The sequence below is a fragment of the Myotis myotis genome, unplaced genomic scaffold, assembly GCF_014108235.1.
Source record: "Myotis myotis isolate mMyoMyo1 unplaced genomic scaffold, mMyoMyo1.p scaffold_m19_p_17, whole genome shotgun sequence".
Lineage (NCBI taxonomy): Eukaryota > Metazoa > Chordata > Mammalia > Chiroptera > Vespertilionidae > Myotis > Myotis myotis.
In genome coordinates, this window is record NW_023416321.1 from 21,854,155 (window position 1) to 21,879,894 (window position 25,740).

At 36.3% G+C, this 25,740-nt stretch overlaps 1 protein-coding gene across 17 annotated transcripts in view; it reads right to left on the reverse strand.

Annotated features, from left to right (window-relative positions):
• Positions 1-25,740, reverse strand: part of BCAS3 (BCAS3 microtubule associated cell migration factor) — a 473,254-nt gene that overhangs the window by 280,772 nt on the left and 166,742 nt on the right. For 15 of the 17 annotated variants that reach the window (XM_036340232.1, XM_036340231.1, XM_036340237.1 and 12 more), the window contains 2 exons: positions 16,796-16,946; positions 6,962-7,006 (listed from right to left, as the gene is read on the reverse strand). In XM_036340232.1, the coding sequence (XP_036196125.1) occupies positions 6,962-7,006; positions 16,796-16,946 (196 nt within the window). The remainder of the gene's footprint in view (positions 1-6,961; positions 7,007-16,795; positions 16,947-25,740) is intronic. The other 2 variants (XM_036340238.1, XM_036340235.1) reach the window with 1 other exon arrangement.

Here is a 25,740-nt window from a genome sequence, read left to right on the forward strand (position 1 = left end):
GAAAGAAACACTATCAGGTAAAGTGCATAAAGCTCTAAGGGCAGTACTTTCCCATATCGTAATACTGAGCAATGTTAACTCTCTTCTATTTTTCTTTTAATTAGAGTTTGCATTTGTAATCTCAGTTTCCAGACCCTTATCACACCTGAAATAGTCTCACCCATTTTACCTCCCAAGCCCTCTGTTTTGACAACTTCCTGGTAGGGAGAGCACAAAGTTTAGATCAGAGGCCATTGTAGTTGGTCATTTGGGTCCTTCCCTTGCTACCAGATCCAACATAACGCATATTCCATATATGAAAAAGTCTCTGCTCTCCATCGATATTTCTTAAGCGCTTTGTGTCACTGCCCATAAAGATCGAATTCACGCCTAAAATACGAGTGCCTGTCACAGTCAGACTTCCACTGAAGGTAATATAGTTTTTTTTAAAGTTTCTGTGAGGAAATGAAACAGTTTCACAAGTGCGATAACCTTCGCACAACCGCAATAAGCTAACAACAGAAAGGAAAGAGTCCGCTCCACCTGAACAAGAGTGCACCTTCCCAGGGAATGGCATCAGAATTGCTCTTTCTGGTGGAGATGCTCTCTGTTGCACTACATTACAATGTAAACCCTCCCTCAAAGCCTTTATTTCCATCACTGAACTACTATCATTGAGCTGTTAAGTTCCTGTAAGGAGCATCTTTTAAATTCCATTGGTCATTTAACCCTTAAGTGTTTGGGGAGGTTGGAAAGGAAGAGGAGAGAGAAAAACACCATTGCAGAATTTTTTGAAAGGTGTTTCTAATTGTGTGACTATGTGATTTTTACTAGAATCGCCATCAGGAAACAATAAGACTATAATGTATAAATAAGCTTCACAAGGAACTCAAAGCTCTTGGCAAATTACTGAATGTTATTATTGTTTTGTTTTTAATCATGTGGTAAGCAACAAGATAGAAAACAAGTGCGCATGCCACTTCTTAAGAGAGACTATGGCGGATCTAGAGTATACATCCTAAAAAGACTTTAAAATAGTTGCTGCTGGACCAGAGAGCGACCTTTATAGCATAACAATAAAGAGTAGAAATATGAGAGGACATCGATTTACTCTTTGGCCATGCAAAAATATATTCTGTATGTTTATTAGTTTACAGTCTAATCAGCCAATATCAGAGGTAAAATCCCCTACATGTCTTTAATGCTGCAAATAACTCAGCTTCTGAACATACATCTAAAAAGCACCAACACAGCATCATTTTACATAAACTCATTATCTCCTACGGAGAATACGCAATTATAATAAAAGTATGCATAACATTATGTAGTGATTTTTTAAAATATATTTTTATTGATTTCAGAGGGGAAGGGAGAGGGAGAGAGAGACAGAAACATCAATGATGAGAGAGTCATTGATCAGCTGCCTCCTCCACGTCCTACATTGGGGATCGAGCCCGCAACGCGGGCATGTACCCTTGACCAAAATGGAACCCAGGACCCTTCAGTCCACAGGCTGACGATGTATCCACTGAGCCAAATCAGCTAGGTCTGTAGTGATCATTTTTATTCCTAGTTTTCTTTTTCCTCAGATGGGCCCTTAATAAATCACATTAGTAAAAAAGTTTGTGTTCAATAAGTTTTCTTCCCTGAAAATAACTTGCTACCTCCTACATGACATAGTGCTGTGTGTTAGGCATGGAGCATACATGACGAACATAATCATAACAAGTTATTTCTACATCAACCTACATTTAGAAGGACTATGGTATTTAAGCAAAATAGAACATAAAATATGTGCATGTGTATATAAGACTTCCAGAAAAATACAAAGAGAAATAGTCTAAAGGTCATTATTAATAAAGTATTTTCTGTGTACTATAACCAATGGGATAAAATTTTAATTTGACTGAATTTGCCCTTCATCCTAAGTTTTTAAAAAAATCCAATACCAGGAATGTGAGGTGAAGCAGAATTGAACCTTTCCGCAATAACCCAGAATCTTTCTATTGCAAACTACCCTTGTTAACAGAGATATAAAACACTGAAAAATAGCCTTAGCCAGTTTGGCTCAGTGGATAGATCGTCGGCCTGCGGACTGAAAGGTCCCGGGTTAGATTCCGGTAAAGGGCACACACCCGGGTTGCAGGCTCAATCCCCAGTAGGGGGCATGCAGGAGGCAGCCAATCGATCAAGGATTCTCTCTTATCATTAATCTTTCTATGTCTCTCTCCCTCTCCCTTCCTCTCTGAGATCAATAAAAATATATTTAAAAATAAATAAAGTAAATAAAATAAAATAGAGAGTAAAGCACTGAAAAATGGCCCAACCAGCATGGTTGAGTGGTAGAGCATTGACCTATGAACCAGAAGGTCACAGTTCCATTCCTGGTTGGGGCTGCCCAGGTCCCAGGCTCAATCCCCAGTCAGCGGCATGCAGGAGGCAGCCAATCAATGATTCTCTCTCGTATCTGATGTTTCTCTCTCTCTCCCTCCCTCCCTCCGTCCCTCTTCTTTCCTCTCTGAAATCAATAAAAATATATTTTAAAAAAATAAAACACTGAAAACTGATAAATATGCGAGAGAATTAAAAGTGAAAAGAGCTAGACTTGTAAATTGTGTTCACCTGTAGATTAGTGGCACAGCCATTTAGAAAAGTATTCCAATGCTAGCCCTTTTATTTCTTTTTCTCTCTAAACATCTCCCTTTATGCTCAAATCCCATCACAAAACATTTGCAAGTTTAAAAAGAATACCTCTGGGTGCTTGGAGGCCTCCTCTCCTCTATTCATTATTTTATTAAATTAATAATATGATATAAAAAATGAAATTCCCATGTATACGGGTGACCAGAAATTCAAGTGTGTTAATTATGGTTATAAATGGGAATGAGACATACTGACAGTGTAGATGGGCTCCTTCCTATTGAGAACTTGTGCTCTTTACTCCACTGAACCCATCATAAATGAACCCATGTTCCAAAAGAAAAACAAGTATTTGAGCAAAATGTAAAAGAAGAATGGAATGACCTCAACTTTCATCATATCAGGCAAATAAGAATCATACTTACTAAACTTGACACAAGATAACAAAATCCAAAGTAAAATAAACATACAAAGAAACAAAAGAAATAAGGTGCTAAATTGAAACCCAGGAGTTTAACTTCTTGTTCATCCCTTCTGAGAGACTTAACTATCTAGTCGTAGAATGAGAGTCATTTTTACTGCCATCAGGAGTTCTGGGGACGTTAACATTACGACATCTTTAAAATTATTTACAAAGACTATTGAAGTTACCGAATTGGCGTTTACTGTATTATGTAATACAGTCAGATTAACATATTGAATTTCTCTTGCCTGTTTTTTTCCCTCCAACATTACTGCAAAGAGAAACAAAAACCCAGCAAGACTCTATCGCTATCTGCTTTAAAATTACAGTAAAATGATGGCCATCTGGGTAATTTTATTGAGTCCTACAGAACAGGATATAAGTGATGTATCTGTGGATGGCATGAAAAGCAGCAACGTTGGGTGCCTTGTTTAGAAGGACACAGGCATGAAAAGAGCTAGACGGAGATAGAAGCACCGTTTCTTTCCTTTTCTAAAACATAAGGGTACAGTCAGTATTTCAGTTTAAATGCTAGACACAACACTGATGTAAGAATTATAAGTGGTAAAATATTTTCGTGTTAAAGAAGCAATTTTCATTGTATGCCTCACCGAGATTAAGCTTTGAAAAGGAATTTAGAAGTTTTCTCTCACTTTCAACTTTATTTTTCTAAAATAAGAACTAAAAGGTAAACTGAAAGTATTTTATTTTAAATATATTAATAATATATCTAAAATTATCCTATCACAAAGTGTTCTTAAAAAATCTCATAGGTTTATCTAAACTTTGCACATAAAAGATTCTCTTCATATAAATCTTTCCTTCCAAAAATAAAATTATATATTTATTTTATTTTTTATTTTTTTTATTGTTTAAAGTATTATAAATAGTAGTACATATGTCTCCTTTTTGTCCCCACTGACCTTCCCCTGGCCTACAGACTGTCAAAATTATATTTTTAATACTCTCAAAAGAACAAGGTAGCTTAAATAAACTATTTATATATAAATCAAATGAATAATCTCAGACAATGCTAATTAAAACTTTAATATAACTTACTATGTAACATTTAATTCTTCTTTAAAATTAACCTTATATCATACAAAAACAGGTTATGTGTAAGAGAGATATTCAAATGGACTACCTTTTCTCCACACTATTATATATGTAGTTTTTCTTTTGATTAGTAATTCAAAAATAGCAGTAGCTTAAACACAATACTACATGCACATTAGGAGCTCAATAAATACGTGTTACTTATTTGTGATATTGAAAGCAAAATTTATTTTCAAAAATTCACAATACAAATTATTGTATTAAAAAAGTATATCATATGTGTGATTATTTTACTTTATTTTTTACAGTCATTCAAACTCAAATATCCTAGGGTATACATAATCCTGAGAACGTATAAATAGCTAAAATGTCGAAGATGGCCTACACAGTTAACTTTCCAACAAGTTTATTTTACTATCAAAGGGAAAGACATTATATCAAACTGACTCATTTGAAACTGCATGCATTTAAACACTTCAACAAGTTTATCAAAGAATGAAAAATAAGTAGAAAATGTGACCTCACAAAAGCAAAATCATATTTAAATATAAATGTTGCAACTTGAAAGTAATAACAATTTTGTATAAAATTTATGTAACATTTTAAGAGGAACTGTAAAAAATTTCATATTCTTCCACAATACAAATATTACCCTACAAGTGGAAATACTATAAACATAATTATTTAGCATAATGTTCTATGTCAGAACAGTAAATAAAACATTCTCAAGTTGAATGCTAAATACCATGGAAAAAGTAGCAAAAACTGTTAAAACAAAGAAGCTCTTATAAACAACATGGAAGTTGTCAAATTTATATTCATTTTGCTGCCTTAATTTGAGGTTTCATTAAGATCTTAATGGGAAAAACATGCACCACTAGTAAAGGAACGCATTTGAAAGGAGGATCTTGTAGGCTAGCATAAGTGACTAAAAACGAGTTTCTTGTGAGCTAACGATGGCATCAAACAAACCACAAGGCAGTCTTCTAAAAGACAGGCAATGATTTAAAAGTCTACTATATTTCACATATCCCTTTCTTTAATCTGGCTCTTTTAATCTTGTTTCAACCTCAAATCATTTCTGGTTGACAAGTGCTTTTGCTTAAATCTGAGGAGCACATAAGCTGTTGAAGGAATGGACTTTTCTTATTTAACATACAACATTTGTTACTACGTCTTTACTTCTATGCTAAAACTTCAATCCTTATTAACATGCTAAAACTCTTTTCTTTGTACTTAGAATGAGACATTTATCTTAAGAGTGAATTTAATTCTAAGTTTAGCCTGCAAAGAAATTTTATCGTATGCTGAATCTGGCATTTAAAAATTGACTGTTCACTATAAGCTCCTAAGTAAGATTCATGTATCTTATTTGTTTTTGTTTTGTTTTTTAAGAAATCTGGTTAACAAAAAGAATAAAGATGGACTTTCATGGAATTTTTATTCATTTATGCCCTAAATATGTTTAGAATCCTTTCATGACCTGTGTCCTAATTTTGATACTACATTTCACAAAGAAAATTTTTATGTTTGCCACTCTATTCTTATATGATAATGAAATTTTCAAATGTTCCTATGGCATATGAATAGCAAAATTAGTTTGTGTCTAATTATACTGTACCCTTAAGGTGGTATTTGAGCTTCTTTTTGTCCAACAAGAGAAAAATTATTGGAAGTTTCTTTTCCTAGTATAGTGGGACAGTATAAACAACTCCTAGTAGCAGTTATGAGAACTATGTATTATATGTGAAGAACTCTTTTAAGTATTCTGAGTAAATTTATAATATTGACATAACTTCCATTGCCCAAAACTTCCTTTTGCCTCACTTGCTCTGAAAAGCAAAAACAACAAAAAATCTAATTTAAAGTTTTTTCAAAAATATTTTTCCTTTGAATAGAAAAGAAAATAATAGTAGCAACACATTCATTGAGCACTTTCTTGTCCTAAGCAATTTACATTGTTAGTTCATGTAATCCTCATAATGAACCTATGAGTTAGGTGGTACTGGTAACTCCATTAACAGATAAGGAAACCAAGAAACAGAAAAACCACCCAAGATCATATAGGTAGTGTACGAGCTGAGATTTAAGATCTAGGAAGTCTGATTCCGAAGCCCTGACTTTTATCCATTATGTGAAACACACTATACAAAGTTCTAAATACATTTTATTTCACATCTTTATATAAAAGTACTGCATCTTCATCGTGTCTAACTACAAGACAAACCTGTAGTCTGTGCAGTTATGTAAGAATTTTCCAAAATAAATAAGTTATGATAAGTAGGTGCTATGAGCTCAACATTACAAATTATTTAGGAGTTTCAATGTGAAACACAAATTTCCTCCTTAAACACCAAAATTATTCAAAACAGAAGTGACTCTTGTTCCTCTGGTACCACATGCAGTTAAAATTTATAGGGTATTTATAGTATACTTTAAATATATTCATATTTCAAAATATAATCGAGTCTTCCAAATGTTCAGCAGGATATGTAGGGAGCTTCTATTACTACAGTGCTCAAAGCCTTAAACTGGCGTGTTAGCCTTGCTTATACACTAGCATTATGAGAGAGAATTCTTCTAATTTCTTTTTCTTTAATATTAAACTGTGATTTAATTTGACTTTTCAAGAAATGAAGTAAACTCAAGAAAACTGCTCTTTGAAAGCTTAAATATCAACATTCATGTCCCATCTACAAATTATTCAGTACTTCGGTGCGTCTATCTGTGCTCAGGCCATGCAACGGAAACAACAGTACAAAACAGTTATTTTCTGAGAGTACAACAAATGAATTAGGCATGCGGGACTGAACTGGGACTCACCATGGAGCTTTTATGGAAAAACACCCCGCTCCAAACAGATAAGGCCTTCGTGGAAAAGGGGGGAAAATGCACAAAAAAATTAGAGGAAAACTCATTTAACATTAACAAATACATGTATATCATACTGTTATAGAGTATGGTAAATCAGTGAAGAAAATAGTAATCATTGGTAATTCTGCTGTAGATACTAAGGAGCTTGATAGAACCAATAAAAATTATATATAACAAGTCCCTTCATTTTCATAGGGTTAGAGATTTCAAAATGTTCTATTTCTCCCCCTTTTCTGGAGCAACCCTATATAGGGTTCCTAGGTAAAATAAAATAAATTCAGTTCTGAGGCCCTTTAAAACAAAGTACAAGTTAAATGGAGTAATCGGATGGAGAAAAGAGTGGGATCAGTATAGCAACAGATGTGGGGTTGTGTGACACCGAATGTTTAAAACTAGCCAAAGATAACTCAATCAAAATTCTGCAAGCATTGTCTGCAGTTCACAGGTTGCAGTCTCAGAGCCAGAGCAAGGAAACACATATTTCTAAGCTGCTAATTTATAGCAAGTTGAACTGCATATGGCTGGTCAAAGGAACAAACATTAAATACAAGTAGTATGACTTATTTTCATTTAGGGTCACATTCCAGGAAACTGGCCATTCTCTCTTAATAGTGATACAAAAGATTAGCTTCCTCTACCTGGCCGCCATTGGGTGAGGCTGGAATCAGGAAACTAAAGCCACAATTGCTTGCTTTAAATACAACTGGGGATACAAAGTCAGACTTCGGTGTTACACATATTTCTTCTTAATACTCTGTTCATAGTATTTAAGACGTGCTATGCACATTTGCACACAAAGAAGACCGAGTAATCTAATTATACCCGAAACAAAATGTTGCTATGACATCTGACATTTGGAAGGAATAACAAATTGAGAAGGAAAGCACACTATCAAAACTTGGTTAGTTTCTTCTTCAACTATGGTGCGAGGGACTTTTCAAAAATCCTGCTAATTAGTATTAATCTCCCAGTGCACTGAGTATATTTGGCTCCAAACTGAAACTTGAGGATAATGTTTCACAACACTAGCTACCATTTTGAGGACTGAAGCACTGAAGCTAGGAACAAGGCAACAGAGGAGTAAGAGACACTAAGTAGAAGAAGGAGTGAGATGAAAGAACTGATATTAAAAACAAGAAATAGAAGAAAAACTTTGCAGATGATGCCGATGCAGAGCATTTATCTCGTTTATCTTACATTTATCTCACAGTTAATGCTAAGACCACAACCAGAGATAAAGTACCATCATTCACATTTAAAACCGTGGATTTCAAACTTTTTTTTAACTGTGACCCATAAAAATATATTTTCAGGTGCAAGCTGGTTTGTTCATAGAAACACGCAAATTGAAACAATTTAATGAATGGGTTTTGGTTGTAATCAACTTTACTTTTTAGGACTTAGTTATAACGAAGATTAATAAACATTCTAACAGGGCAGGTCTGGGTGGAGTCTGAGACTCTGCTTTTCTAACAAGCTCCTAGGTGATGCCAAAGCTGTGTGTTTGCAGACATGCATTTTATTGTATTCTATTTCATTAATGAAAATTTCCTTTTCTGATTTCATGATCCACTAATTACATCAGAAACAAAATACTACTTGCAGCTCGCCCTGCACCTTGACAAACAGTAATTTAAATAACTGAGATCACATGAAGATCCCAATCTCTCAATAACATAGAGATGCCATGCAGAAATGATCAGAAAATGCAAGGTTCAATACGTTTCCATATGCCCACATATACCTCCCACGTGAAGAGGTTACTGTTGGTTCACAGTACCCTCTTCCTTTAATTTTCTTCATGCTGCAGAACATCTGAAATAATCAAATACTTCAAATGCTCCTGTGATCTGGAGCATTTAGGCATGAGTTGCTCTTTAGTGTATATTGTATCGATGCCGGGTATGCTCCCATCTCATTCCAAATACCAAACTATATAGCTCATTCACTGTAAAGAATCTGGTAGTTTTATCATAGTTCTTTATGACTTAAAAGGCTTCAAAATGACCCCCAAAACCAACCAAACAAAAATGAAACAAAACCTTAAAGTTTCTACATTTCAAAAGACCAGCTGATGTTCCCCACCTATAAAGCCAGGTTTAGGTGTCCCTTATATATAAACAGGGAACATATTTTTATCCTTCTTCAATCAAGTAAGGATAACACAGCTTAAGAAGAAATCAGAGGGCTGGGGAAACAGGGTGAAAACCTGCCTTAGAATGTACACTTGGCATGTTCCCAATCTATATTCAACCACTTCTTACCCACTCCTACAAACTGGACCCCTGCCACGAACATGTAAGAGAAGAGCCCCAAACCCCAAGGAATTAGAGTGACTGACGTAATTACTGAATTTGTATGGGTAGTGTCAGCTGTTCTTTTGAAATGTGCCTGCTTCATCTTCCCTCAGTAGCAAAAGAATGAAAATATAAAGTCACAAAGGACAAGTCCATGGTCCAGCTGTCTTCACCTATGACTTTCTCCTTCCCCTCCCAAATCCCACAGTTGGAGTTTTATATGGGGCTGATTAGTAGAAAGTAGAGTGGGAGAGTGGGAGTCTATGTTGAATTAAAATTATCTACATGAATATATTCAACTCAATTTATCAAAGTCAGATATTAAGAATTTGTGTGTTTTTCAAACGCTATTAAGATTTAGCAGATTTAACAATCCTGCTATATAAAACCTGTTCTCTTCGCCATGAATATGTCCTTTTAAAGCTGAATTCTGATTGACAAACACTAGGACTGATCAAGAGACTAAATATCAAGACATATTTATTACAGACTTGTTGATTGTCCAGCGTGCAATGACTGGGCCATTGGTTCTCAAAGGGTTTCTTCTGGAGATACTCAGAAGACCGGAAGGAACTGTGCATCGATGCTATGTAAGTCTTTAAACTCATGCATTTTGTTGAATTCCACATAGCACCACAAAAGCTCTGGTCTTGCTAGCAGAAAACAAGATAACTTGTGAAGGTTTCTTAAATGTAAGTAAGAAAGTTGATTTGAAATACTCTATAACCTGAATCTAGTGCTAAAAAGGTATTAGTAATGATTAGGCTCAATCATCTGCCGAGTTAATGAAATCATTGGAACCTAAGTTCTCTATGAAGACACTCTGAAAGTCCTACTTTATGACTGATCATACCCTATGAGAATTCAGGCACCATCACTTAACCAACATTAGAATGAGTATATATAAATATTAAACATACTGAACAGAGAAAAAGCAGAAGAAAAGCTATACGACACCATAAGTAAAATTGTAAAGCCATCTTCTCTAACAGTATCTTCTAGGAGCCCAAACGACCTTACTACATCCAGCATGCCCCCTGTTTAAGAGCAACTGAAATGGACACACATGCAAATAAATTAGTCCTTATGTCATTTTCCAGTGTTACTTTTACTTTTTCATTCATTTTAACTGCTCCCTACTGAAGAGACCTATGGCACTGTTGGCTCTCAAATTATTGATCTGTAGGGCAAACTGAAGGTAAACTGTCCAATTTGAAATATATTCAATGAACAAATTTAAATTATAAACTCAAGCTTTTCATTAGAGAAAATTAGATAATGTTCAAATTCTGGCAAATGTGGCAGAAAAGAAACTAGAACAGCATAAATAGGTTGTCAAATATCTGCAGGAAGTTATTTCTGACTTTTAATACAGTATATAATATATTTTATCTCCCCCCACTCCCACCCCAAATCCATAGATTTATGGTAAAATGGGACAAATTATAGTGTGGCTTAAGTACTCTACTGATTTAGCACAAAAATTGAAAACTCAAACTGTGATAAGTATATTGCACATGTAAACAGATCCAGAGACAGAGAAACATCAATCAGATGCTCAAACCTCAGAGGGAAGATAGGGGAGGGTGGGGGTAAGGGGGAGAGATCAACAAAGAGACGTGTATGCATGCACATAAGCATAACCAATGGAAGCAGACAACAGAGGGTGAGGGTGAGGGCAGGATTAGGGGGGTGGGGGGGACAATGGGGAAATAACCACACATTTGTAATACATTGTGTAAAACTAAGCGGCACATTTGTATATCTAACCACACATTTGATATACCTTAATCAATAAAATTAATTAATTAATTTAAATATATATATATATTCTCTATCATCATTGATGTTTCTATCTCTCCCTCTTTCTTCCTCTCTGAAATCAATAAAAATATTTTAAAAAATAAAAAAATAACTAATACCTAGAGCAGACAAGGCTGGGAGGTGGAGAATTATCGTGTGTTACTATACCAAATCTTTCCTACTAATTCTCAGAACTTCGCCTATGTGATTTGGGGCTCAGGACAAATTGTCTAGACAAGGTAGACCTAATGGAATTAGAAAAAGAAATAGGCCTTCTTCATGGCTTACTATATGCCAATGACATTTATTCACCTTCACAAGCTCTGATGGCAGATGTGGTCTGCAAATTTCAACTAGAGCTAATCAAATACACGCTATTAAATGCTGCCATTTCTAAATAAGCACAATCATCTACATTTCCTAGATGGAAATTGCTCAGCAATGGCCTAGGGCTCAACAATGAGTGAGGCTGGAAATCAGGTAATGGCATCAAAGGCGTGATGGGAACTCATACACTGAGAGGTTGAAAGATTGCCATCTATACCTAAATTCTTATTGTGCAGATGAAGAAACTGGCCTAAGACACACAGTTAACAGGTGGCAGAACTGAGAGGAAAAGCCAGGGCTGCAGACTCCTCAGTCCATTTTTTTCCACAACATTACCCCACCTACGCCTACAGGGTCAGGCCCAAGGTTCCTAATACCTACCTCAAACTGCTCACAAAAAAAGTGAATAGGGGAGGGGAAAAGTGCCAGAAGCCGGTCTATCCTTGCTGCTTGACACAGTCGCTGCAGGGAAGAAACATCTGCACAGCATGTTTCAAGGGACCTAGCGTATATGGCATACTGTTCTTAATATGTTTGCTCCCCTTCTTAGCGCTATGTATTTTAACCAAGGTCACCTCTTCAAGAAAGGTTATTTCCCCAGGTGGGGATTTTTTCCCTGGAGTTAGGGATTAACAGGACTAAGGAAGAGAATAAATCAGTGAAACCCTCTAGTGTTACAAAAATACCATGTACTACTTATGAAGAACTTGGACTAAGACTGTTGGCAATAAATTTGGGACTTGTTGGGCCCACATCCCCAGGGGTCTGCCCACCAGGGAAAGCACCAAAGCCTATACCCCTGGAGACCCACTGAAATAGGGCAGTCCCAGGGAAGGCAAGCAGCAAGGCTGGGAGGATATAACCTTTACTGGGTACGATAATCTTCAGTCACTTCCTTGTAGCTTATCAGCAGAGCAGTGACCTTGGAATAGCCCTTATAATGGAACACAGAGATTAACCTAGACAGGATTAAACTCAACAGAACTAGATTAACAAATGCCCTAACCTTTGGAATAGAATGGATAGGATTAAAATCAACTGGTATAAATACAGGACAATAAATACCAAACCTGGCTGGAGAACCTGGCTAGAACCTGGATAGAGAACCTGGCTATGCTGATCAACTGAACGCTGTCTCCGTGTCATTCATTCTTAGCCGACTCCATCCACACCTTTGGGAACCCCTAGACCCGCTGGGGCTGGACCCCAACAGAAAAGAGCCGGGAGCTGCTCCATTTAAGGAAAAGGAAACCAAATTATCTCATATTTACTTCACTAAAATTGGTCAGCTAGTTAAGAGCAAGGAAGTAAGTTCAGTCCCAAGTTCATTTCTATATTTCTTATTCCCATGAAATTACTCTGACCTCTTTTTGAAATTAACTCTTCTCTGCTTGTGCCCATAAAGCGATGTGTATATATTAATAATTTTAGATTTAATGCACATAAAATTAAGCATACTGAAAATGATTTAGTAAACTTTTACACAGATAGGAAGCATTAAAAAATTTTTACCACTTACATGATTCATTAACTCAACCAAATATCTACAAAACGCTGCTTAGTAAATCCCTACTATAAAAACTTAATGCTCCCAAACAAGGAGCAATCCGTTAGCACCTGGTTTCACTTTTAATAGATGTGGAGAAGTATTCCTATTTACAAGTGATAAAAACGTTACGGAGGCCTTCAATCTGAGACTGATGAAATGGATTGTTTGACTTGAGTGATTGTTGAACCAAATGATTTCTAGCACTTCCTTTGCCTTCATCGGTGTACACTGTAGTGGGGTGAAGCAGCAGCTGTTGCCAAAATAGGCCTCATTTCCTCCAAATGCCGCTTCAAGGTACAGAACATGAAGGTGTAAGTACATCTGTCTCTTGCCATTTTAGTTCTACTGGCCTCATGCATGTCTTGGAGAAAGACAGATGGTCCCTGACACTGCACAAGCTTTCAGGGATATATATTTCCAAAAATAAGAGAGCAGATGTTAAACTTGGTAAGTACACGGTTGATCCCCTGAAGGTTTGAATTGAGGCTGCCATCTCAATTTGGTTATTTAAATATAGGATCCTAGGCAATCCGTAGAAATCTTTGTGCTAGAAATATAACTGTTTATTTGCTCCATGTCTATGACATGGAACAATTTGTTCTATTGACATGGAACAAATAAATGTTGATCTAACCTAAGGAAGTATAATTTTACTAGATAAATTATCAGGTATATTAGAAGTAGTCATAGAACTCACATGTCTATAAATGAAAAGCACTGTGTTCTCTTTTTACATTATCCAAGTCAAATACTTCTTATTTATTTTATTTTTCAAATGCTAGGAAAGCCATTTCATAGAAGCATAGTTAAGAGGAAATTAACCAGGCCAGTGTGGCTTAGTTGGTTGAGCATCATCCCATGCACCAAGAGGTTGCTGGTTCATCCATTCCATTCCTGGTAAGAGTACATGCCCAGGTTGCCAGCTCAACCCTCAGTTTGGGGCATGCAGGAGGCAGCCAATTGATGTTTCTATCTCTCTCCCTCTCAATTCCTCTCTCTCTAAAATATCAATAAGAGCATTTAAAAAAAAAAAAAAAAAAAGAGTGAATTAGCCAGCTGGCATGGCGCAGTGGTTGACCATTGGCCAGAAGGTGATGGTTCAATTCCAGTTCAGGGCACATGCCAGGGTTGTGGGCTCCATCCCCAGTGTGGGGTGTGCAGGAGGCAGCCGATCAATGATTCTCTCTCATCACTGATGTTTCTCTTTCTCTCTCTCCCTCTCTCCATCAATATCTCTCTCCCTCTCCCTCTCCCCCTCCCTCTCTCTCTCTCTCTCTCTTTCTCTCTCTCTCTCTCTCTCTCCCTCTCTCTCTCTCTCTCTCTCTCTCTCTCTCTCTCTCTCTCTCTCTCTCTCCTCCCCCCCATCTCTGAAATCAATAAAAACATATTCTTTTTTAAAAAGGAATAAATTAGAATTTCCAGAATGAAAAGAGACCTGGAAAATGAAAAGCCCATTTGCTCATCACTCTGCTGACCCTAATGTGGCAATCAAAATTCTCAGTAACTATAACAAAACTGAATTGGAAATAACGCAAATTAGCTAAGTGCAGTATTGAGAACTGGTCATAGTAAAAAAAATTTGAATAAAACTAAAATAAAATAGAGCCTTTCAAATCTAATGAGATGAAATATAATAATATAAAATACCTGGGATTTGTTTCAAATCTCTACATATGTCAAAAATGAAAATTCAGGAAACATATTCTGTTCTTGAAAACAAATATAACTTTCAGTAAGGCAAATACATCTATTTCCATGTAAATGCTAAATGTTTAAGTGATAAAACTACAAATTATATTCTAAAAATTTCTGACCAAATGTTCGGGTGAATTATAGTAAAAGTAAAAATTTTAAACTAAGTACTCATTGTAAAAGAAATATTAATTACTCTCTCTAAATGCTTTCATATAGGACATGCTAAAAATAATTCAAATACTTGGCAGAAACAGAAGGTTTCATAATAGAGATAAAAGGTCTAGTAAGTAATAATGATACATGTATATTTAATTCATTAATAAATAATTATTAAATTAACTATAATAAAAGAGAGTCTAATATACATGCTCTAAAAATGGAGGATTTGTAACCAAGTTTTTAAAAAGAAAATGATACTAGACTTATCTGGGTGATTATTTCATAAGTTATATAAACGCATAACTACTATGCTGTACACTTAAAAGTAATATAATACTGAATATCAACTGTAATTGAAAAATAAAAACATTTAAAATAAAAGAAAAGGAAACAGAATTAATCTAAGTTCATAAAGTATGGTTGCATAGGAAAAGACTAGATAACTCATAGTTTCTCCCTGATTAAGGACAGAGAGAGTGAAAAAGAGTGAGAGATTTTACCTGTTTTATGGAAAATTATAAATATATACAAAAGTAAGCTCACTTTCTACCCCTCCAACAACTATTTTGAATTAAATTCTAACATCATATGATTTCATACATAGAACTACAGTCACTATAGAGAAAGAAGCTTATTTGAAAGAGAGCTAACTCTTTGCATTATAAAATAGCATACCTATTAAGTTTTTAAAATAACAAACATAAACACTAGAAAAAAACTAAAATCAAGTTCAAGAACAACAATTTTGAACAGGAAAGACAGTCAAAAACTCCTAAGTAGAATTTGTACAATGCTGATTTTGGACCTACGTTTGCTGTATTTTTACTTTTTTTCCCCCCTTCATATTCAACAAACTCAACTTTATTTCTGCACTGAGCAAAAGGATCATTTTATATACAAAAACCACTCTACTAGGGATAGGGTTAATTTCAGTGCTATGGTAAAATCTGGAGCTCAAAGGCCTGGTCCCTGAGAATGAGGAATTCTTCTCACAGAAATAACCTCTGCAAACACTTTATCACCTAGCAAACAGTATTAAGACAGCCAAATAATTAATCTAATCCTTTTGTTGGAAAGGCCCTGAAGAATATTTGAACACAAGAGAGGGTTTTCTCCTGATGAGCTGAATATAGAATTTTTAGGCAGTTGTTCCAAATTAGGTTAAAGCCTAAAACTGCTTATTAATGAAAATAGGTAATTTGCATATAGAAATATATACTTTCTGGTACAAATGAATTTCAAAATTATTACATAACTGAATACCTAATGATATCTTAGATACAGTATTTTATTTTCAGGAACGAAAAGTGATGATTTCTAGCAGGTAGGAATTTTATAGCTAAAATACGCACAAAGATATGAACTGAAGTGAATCATCAAGTCTTTGAGGATGTTAACAACCAATCTTGAGTTAAGCCCAAATCTTAGGACTCTGGCTTTTGAAAACTACCCTTTGCTCCACACTGTCCTAGCACTGATGACAGATTATTATATGTAAATTATACCTCAATATAGGTGTGTTTTTTTAAGTATTAGAAACATGGTTGTCATCTAAAGTTCTCATCTTAGTAGGTAGGTGTGTCTGTCAAAATTTGGAAGTCATTATAAATCCAGATCATGTCCACAAAAGCAAGAAAATGAAACTGTACTTTCAGACAAAGCCACACGACAGCAAGTAGAAGACTAAGTAGCTAGATCTGGTTTTTATTAGCGAACACTCATTTTCACAACTTGTCACTGCTTTGTTTTTTCTCTGAATGTGTGTGTATAGGGTTGTGTGCAAGTTAAGTTTGTGCCTGTTCTATGCTTTGTACTTAACCTGCTGCCATTACGTATCATATGGACTAGAAATGAAAAACATAATCAAAACCACCCAAATAAAAAGTATGTTTTCTTTTATGCATTCAATCCTCTAACACAGCTATTAAAAAAGTGTCAAGCCTGAGGCCTTACCCTGTTCGTTTGGTGATGGTCCCCAATGTCATTGGCTGTTTGATTTGTGCAAGAGGCGTCAAAACCATCAAGCTGGGGAGAGGAGAGAGCCGAGGGTTGCCAGGGTTGTTGTTGGCAAAATTATTGTAGGAGTCTTGGCTGTTTAGTTTCCCTACAAAAAAAATAAAGAAAAACATCACCAAAGTAAGTTTTCTTTTCTCATAGGGTTTACACTAACTCCACTCATCACTTAAGAAAGATATCAAAGGCAGAATTCATTCTAAAAGAATCATGATTATAAAGATGGGAGGGTGGGGGAAAACAAAGAACACTGATTACACCAAGTGTGACTTGCTTAGAAATAGAGACTTTAGTCTTCGGGGATGGAGGAATAGAGGATACCGAACTAGATAGGTGTTAAATGGTTATACCAATAACCAGTATGAAATTTAATCATGATGTTATGGTGCTATAAAGAAATAGAGTAATTTTTAAGGTAGGAGATGTGATTTTTTTAAAAAATATATAATAATGAAATGAAACAAATGAAAGCAGATGAAACAAAAATCTATAAAGTTTAAATGAAGTTTATCACAATCTTACAAATATGGGTTTAGGATTTTTTTCCTGTTTGTTTTTTAACCAGTGGACTCAAAATATTACCTATAGTATCTATTATTCCAATACTATGGTACATGAAGCCTTAAGCAAGGCAGGACCCATGATCTCTTTCATTTTTTTCCATTCACCTGGTATCCTGGCCTAATGACAAATTTTGAGCTACATTTTGTTGATCTGAAGTGTTATGGCAAATTGTACTGCTTTCTCATCATAAATAGATATCACACATAGTCACTGAAAAGAAAGAGACCAGATTATAAGAAGGGAACATGTTATATTCTGGAGAAGAACTACCTATTTGGACATTTATTGTTTCTATATTATTTGTTATCACCTCCTTGCAGCCTACAACTACAAAATTCAAATAAGTTATAAAAGCTCATAGATACAAGGGCATACAATATAAAGGCAGAAATTATTTTTACATTATCAAAGTCCTCTTTTAGATACAGGCAGATAGAATTATAAAAGTTAGATCATTTGCTATTCTGAATTTCCATAATGCTTTGAAATGCTATCATGTTGGGAATTAGGTTCCTAAACTACTGATGACTTCCAAAATAGACATTGCACGAACCCCTGCCCAAGCATACTCAGAACTCGCTAAGATGACGTTTTTAAATTTCAAAGCTCTTACAACCCGTTTAGTCACCTTTTTCTAAGGAAGCATCCCTGTAACAATAAATAATAGTTCTTCAGAAGAACTATAGAAAGAAGAGAAAAACAAAAACAAAAACAGAGAAAACGTATATTTAATTCCTTTCTTTCCAAAGACCGTTGGTGGTTTGATGCCTTTCCTCAATGGCCCATGATACCTAACAATACTTGCTGCTTCCACCTACACCTTGCCGTCATCTGCAAAAACCATCAGCCATGGTTCTGATAGGGATTGAAATGAATCTGTAGATCAGTTTAGGGAATATTGCCATCTTAACAATATCAAGTCTTTCAAGCCATGAACATGGGATGTCTTTCCATTTATTTAGGAATTTTTTAATTTCTCGGAACATTTTTTTGTAGGTTTCAGGCCACAAGTTTTACACTTCTTTGGTTAAATTTATTCCTATTTTATTTTTGTTATGCAACTTATAAACAGAACTGTCTTCTTCATTTGCCTTTTCAGATTGTTCATTGCTAGTGTAGAGAAATACAGTTAATTTTTGCACCTGGATATTGTACGCTATAACCTTGTTTCTTAGCTCTACTGATTTCTTATGGAGTCTTTGGATTTCTATATACAGATCATGTCATCATCAAAGAAAAGAGTTTTACTTCTTCCTCTCCAGTCCTTCTACTTCTTTTACTGCTTCATAGTCCTGGTTAAAACTTCCAGTACAATACATAGAGGGAGGTATGGGTTGAGGTTCATTGTGTTCATTGCCTTGATAATGGATGCCCATTTGTCTCATCACCATTTGATAAAAGATTATCCTCTCTACACTAAATTGCCTTTTCACCTTTGTCAAAAATCAATTGCCCAGGTGTTTCATCTTGAAGGATGTTTGCTGGTTTCTGTTCTGAAAAAGCAGCACTTAATATCAGTCTTTGCAGGTAAACACTCATCATGATCTCTGCTATTCAAATTGATCATCACTGAGCCTGGTTGTGAAGAATAAGGCAGAAAGGATATTCAAGTAGAATCTGCAGACGTGTCGTGATTATTTCTGGTATTACGTTTCTCATCGTTCATAACCTGATGGCCATTTATGACAGATACTGGGAGTCACAAGAAATCGCCATGATCCAACTAGAATTATCGAGGTGTTTCATTAACAAGGATCAAATTAATGCCTCACAAAAGGAGAAACCGTGGGATACCACCTCAGGATGATCTTAAATTAAACCTAGATGCCTTGGGGCCTTTTGGCCTATTTAAAAGTCTCTTGAGCATCTTCAAATAGAAATAAATTCAGGGTTCACACAACACACCATACATACACACAGACAGACACACACAGACAGACACACACACACAATCAATCAATTGCCCAGCCTGATCAGTGTGGCTCAGTGGTTCCCAGTCAGGGCACATGCCCGGGTTGCAGGCTCAATTACCATTGAGGGTTGTGCAGGAGACAGCCAATCAATGATTTTCTCTCATCATTGATGTTTCTATGTTTCTAGCTCTCTCTCCCTTTTCCTTCCTCTCTGCCCATATGTATGTAGGTCTATTTCTGGATTCTGTTTCATTGATCCATGTGCCTATCCTTTCATCAATATCTCATTTTCTTGATTACTGTAGTTAGTTATTCTTATAATTCATGCACATACACAAGTTTTAGAAAGAGTGGAAGAGAGAGGTAAAGACAGAGAGAAATATCAATGTGAGAGAAACACATTGAGTGGTTGCCTCCTGCACACGCCCTGACTAGGGCCTGGGCCAGGGAAGAGCTGCAACTGAGGTACATGCCCTGACCAGAACCCAACCCAGGACCCAACCCAGGACGCTTTGGTCTGCAGGCTGACGCTCTAGCCACTGAGTCAAACCAGCGAGGGTGAGATCGCTGAACTTTATAGGTGGGCTATGTCGTCTAGAAAAATGAACTGATTCATCGAGAAGCTCCAAATCTGTGGATCAGTTAGCCATGGCTTATCCCTCACTGGCTCACCAGGATAAAGGACAACCTCAGAATAGCATCAAAGGCACTTCAGACTTATCCCTCCCAGCCTGCTACTGTATTGTCAAGCAACACCCAAGTATTTATGGGATTTCACTCTTAGCGTCTGTGTTTATGATGTAGCCTCTGAAATCTAGCCCGGCAGAAAGAGTCAAGTAAGCTGGGGAGATTTTATGTTTATAAGAATAGAGGTCGTGTCTGTCTCCCACAGCAGAGCCCCTTATCCTAGGGGTACATTCCAAGACCCCAGTGGATGCCTGAAACACAGACAGTACCAAACCCTACATACACTATATCTTTTCCTATACATACATACCAATGATAAAGCTTATCAATTAAGCATAGCTAATAAATAGACAATATGAAAATTATTTAAAAAATGACAATTATAACCATACATTGTAATAAAAGTTATTTGACAGTGGTCTCTCTCCCAAAATATTTTATTGTACTGCATGAAGAGCGCAGATATGTTGGGCCAAGTGATTATTAATCATGCCCAGGCAGGACGAAGCGGGATACTGTGAGATTTTAGCACACTGGTCAAAACAGCACACAATTTGAAACTTATGAATTTTTTCTGGAATTTTTCATTTAGTATCTTGGGACCGCAGTTGACTGCAGGTAAGAGAAGTCCCGGAAAGCAAAACTTCAGGTAAGGGGGGGGGTCTCTGTATTTTACATGTATGGCAAGTACTTAGTAAAAGCAGCTTTAAAGGAAGAATAAATGTGTTAATAAAATGGTGAGCAATGATAAGGTTCAGGAAGGCAAACTGAGAGAGAAAGCTAATCTTCCATCAGGTAGTTTCTGTGAAGAGGTAAAAAGTCGGAGAGAAAAGGATAAGTAAAGGGAACATTGATAAAAAATGATACAGGTAATGGGTGCAGAACACAGAGTTAAGGACTTTGTGGCTAAAAAGAAGATATTGACAAGATGAGATACTGTACCAGCAAAGGTTTCATTTAACTTTTAGTCTTTTACTTTATACTTTTGAGCCTATTGGTATGAGGCCCGGTTCTAGTCCTGAATGAGTAAGTCCAAGGGACTCCTAAAGAGTTTGTAACATAATGAGAAAGATTATTTATAAACAAAAAATTTTAAATGGAAGAAAACATGCTAATAAAGATATCTCCAAAAGGTCTCAGAAACAAAAAGGAAGGAGACGTTTTTATTGTTGTTGTGGTAAAGGATAAGTTAATAAGGTGTAGAAATCTTGAGCCTAGAGGAAAAAACTTGTATCATCTTCCCTTTACTTTTCTAATTGGAAATTAGGGGATGAGAGATATGTGGACAATTACATGAGGGATTAGGAAAATCAGGAAACTAGCTTAGATAAGAAATCTCATTAGCTGATGCATAATTTAAAAAAATACATTAAAACACATAAAATTTAAAATGAAGTTCATACTCAATAAATCAAATACACAAAAATAGTATAACGATCTTTTCTTCTTATTGCTATTACTCAGTCTTTGCCTAAAAATTATTTTGCATTATCTTTTGTGTCATAGATTTTCTTTGAAAATGTGGCTAATATATATATATATATATATATACACACACACACACACACACACACACACACACATACATATATATAATACACACACACACACACACACACACACACACACACACCCATATCCAGGAAGTACAGGAAAATTTAGCCCTGTGAGGTACAGAAAAAGAATTAATTTTGGAGGGAACTCAAAGGACTTCAGAAGATAGCTAGATGCTAGAATCCATGGCCTTCACTTCTCTGCTTAATCTCATGTTGACGAGGCTGGGAACCTAGCCTTTGATAACTTTAAGAATAGATCTTCAGACACTTCCTATGGTTATAGCAAAGCTAAATTTCCAAGCCAGAATTTGTCTTTACTTTCTTAAAATAATGAGGTTCAGCAGGAAGAAACTTGTAGCATCCCAAGTCTTGCATGTGATGAAATCTGTCCCTCTGTTTGTCCCTCCCTTTGTTCAATTTCCCCTTGGACAAAGAACAAGAGTAGCACCATTGCTTTGCTGCACCTCTCAGGCATATATTCACAGTAGTGACAGTGAAATTAAAATTTTTTTAATATTTTATTGATTTTTTACAGAGAGGAAGGGAGAGGGATAGAGAGTCAGAAACATCGATGAGAGAGAAACATTGACCAGCTGCCTCCTGCACACACCCCACTGGGGATGTGCCCGCAACCAAGGTACATGCCCTTGGCCGTAATCAAACCTGGGACCTTTCAGTCCGCAGGCTGACGCTCTATCCACTGAGCCAAACTGGTTACGGCGAAATTAAAAAATTTTGAGATCAGTGAAGAGTCACTACATAAATTCTAAATGTAACCTTTGCTAACCATTCTTTACTAGACATTTTTTTCCCCATTGTATAAGTACATTGAAAATAGCAGAAGTTGGTTAATTGTAGTTTTAGCAGAGGGATTCATAAAACCTTAAAATAGATATTTCACACCCCATTATACTTTCAAATCCCAGCTGGGACAAGACCTGTGAGTGACAAATGCCATGAGAATGGATATTCTCACAGTATTTCTGGCACAGCCAGAGGAAGTCCCAAAAATCTCATGAGAAAATAAGCTCTTCTAAGACTCCCATCCCAGTTTCTTGGGCTTGCTCTCTACAGATAAACTTCCATAAGCCTTCGGGCTTTCAGGTCTTTATCCAAATCCACTAGAGCTTTGATCCTTCAGCGGTTTACCAAGCCCCCAAGATAGACGGAGTCCCTTTGGGGGGCAAAAATTCCAAGTTCCAATAAAATGGCTTCTTAATACACTAAAGCAGCAGTTCTATTTAGGAATAGGAAATCACTTAAAAGTCAGAATTTATAAAGCATCCCTTGATGTTTAAAGCTAAGATACTTTGTTTTAGTTTTAATTGTTTGTTTACATTATTATTGTTTTTAATGCTACAACAAAGCACTAAACCAGAACGGGTCATGTTAGGGTTTAACTACTGACTTTCTGTATTTACTTGAACAAGACTGCATTTTGAAAAATGAAAACAGCCTCATGTGCTTTTCAAAAAGATTCTTCTACCTTTTAGATGAAGAATATCTACAGACACCTTATATGGTAGGGGTAAAGGAGCTCTCGACCCGCATATTAATACAGAGTGCCACCATCTGTGTGTGAGGTGGAACAGGGTATGGCCTGTTTACTAAAAGTTAGAGTAACTCCAAAATGCCATCGTCTCATTTACCTATTGTCTCAAAGTATGTTCTCCAAGACATTCTATACTGCAAAAACACGAAGGAAAATGGGTTAGGTTGAGGATAAAAGTAAAGAACGAGAATAACAATGGCCTTTGTTGCTGCACCGGAGGAATGGCTTGTCAGAGAGGCATATTCCCTAACCAGCCATCATTAACGGACTCACTTCCACAGGAAAAAAAAAAAAGACAGAGTCTGAAAACTCCGGACAAAAGAAATCCCTGCAGACAAAGTAAAAACAAATTAAAAGACCTATTATAAAACACAGATGCTACAAGGAAAATAAACTTTGTAAGATTTACTGAGCTTTGACAAACTTGAACATTTGTGGAAAAGACATCAGTAACAACTCCCAGGTACTGTGGCTGCGGAGCTAGCCTCCTCTCCATTTTATCTTCACCCTCTCCGCAGAAGCTGCAGGCTGGTATTCTAGGTTTCTGAATGCAGCGACGTGAGAACATGTGCAAATGGCACACTGCCAGCTACAAGAAACCTCTGCAGCCAGCAAGATCCTGAGATTGTTGACCATTTCAGATTATGCTAAATATCAAAGGTAATATCAGTGTGTCTCTGTCCATGTTTGTGTTTCTTCTTAAATGCAAACAAGGGAAAAAATAAGACATAAATGTGATCATATGCCTCCTCTTCCTTCTTCCCCTTTAAAAATAATCTCTAGATGTAACAAAGTGAATAAAAGCAGTTACTGTAGCATTAAGCAAAGGCTCAGAGATGTAGATCTGAAAGTACCTTTAAAAAAGTATCCTATCAGTGAGAAAGATTAAACTTTTTGTTATAGGTTTCTAGAGGCACAAGCTACAGATTGTTGCTAATGGGGGTCAAAGGAAGATCCTAGTAACACAAGGTGTAAGAAACTAAGAACTATAATGGAATAAAATGGAACAAATGACATGTTTGAAGGATAAAGGAGCACTGATTGCCCTTTGGGGTCATTAGGGATGTGAATAAATATAAATATAGACTCATCTGTAAAAAAGCAAAAGGACCTAGGCAGTGTTGACAGTGCCCTACAGGAGAGCAATGTTTTTAGGAGGTCTGCATAATCTTCTCACTTCTTTTATCCTTACCATGGACACTTTAGGCTCTCCAGTGCTCTGAAGGTTTACAGTAGCAACCTTCCCATGCTATATATTAGACGCCGACAACGGTATCACATTCTGTTCTCATCACCTTTCCAACATACTCATCCACAAAATCTGCCGCTGTTCTAGGAATCAAGCCTTCCAGTCAGTGCCCATGGGCTGCTACTATTTGAATTCCTACATTTTGAAATTGGATCAATGAGGCCCACTGAAAGCCAGTGTTGATACGCAACCTAGACTCCTGAGAAGACACTTCTGAAAGAAAAGTCCTACTCCCAGCTACCCCATTATTGTCCTCCTTCCAACAGTCCTACTCTAAGCCCTCTACATGGTATCTATTCCCTAAATATCTTTCCCACATAAAACCCCAGTTATGGGTTCATATGGGGCTTTTCTTGTGCTTTTTTCTTTTCACAGTTTCGGTCTGCTTTTAACATATTGCTGTGGAACTGACTGGGATAAAACCCAAAATATACTAACAAGTTTAACTAAGTCATTGAAAAGCTCCCAACTTCTTGACTCTGTGAAAAAGAGGACAGTGGTAGCTGCTTTTGAAACACTCAGTGGAAATCTGGGCTCTGAAAAGTTAAAAACACGGGTTAGCTCTTGCCTGCCATCTAATTTAACATTAAAGCTTTCTCAGCTAAATAGTTGGTAATTATTTAATCAAAACCAAATAAAACCCTTTCGGAAAATATAACAAGTACCCTGTGCAAATGGGCATTTCCTCAATGTGGGATATTTGGGGTTGGGATGGGAGTCTCTATTTCTCTTTTTCTAATTCCCCCCTCCCTTTTTCTGGATGAGAATGACTTCCCAGCTGCCGTTCCAGGACATTCACCCTCCTTTTTGACCTTTTCTCAGGCGTATTCCAGTATAATCTGTAATCTACTCAAGTAGGAAAAGGAAACATCAGCGCCCTAGTGAGAAACAGTGCCTTCTGACCCACATACCAAACTGGGTGGAAGCAATGCTTGTTCACAGGAGCCAAGGAAGTAGAACACGCAATTAAAAGAAAATGAATAAAATATGTATATTTTGTAAAAGGCTATTAACACAACAACCAGACAGTTTAGGTGACAAAGCTCAAGATGGAAAGAGTTCAAGGACAATTCTGACTGGGCACTGTCTTGTTTCTCCCTGTAACTTTTGGGGGGGAGTGATGGATGGTGAAGTAAAAATACTGCAAACCTTTATGCATTTCAAGCAAAAACACTTGTTGCTTTTTCATGTAAACAGTTTATGGCATTATAGGTATTTTGGGGAGGGGTGGGAAAGTAAAAAGATAAATCCCCCCCAATTCAATCTGAAAAGAAGGAAGTAATCTTTTTGTGTGTGTAGTTTTGTTTGTTTTTGGTGTTTTTTTTTTGCAAGATGGGGATTGAGGTTGTTAATATTGTCATCAC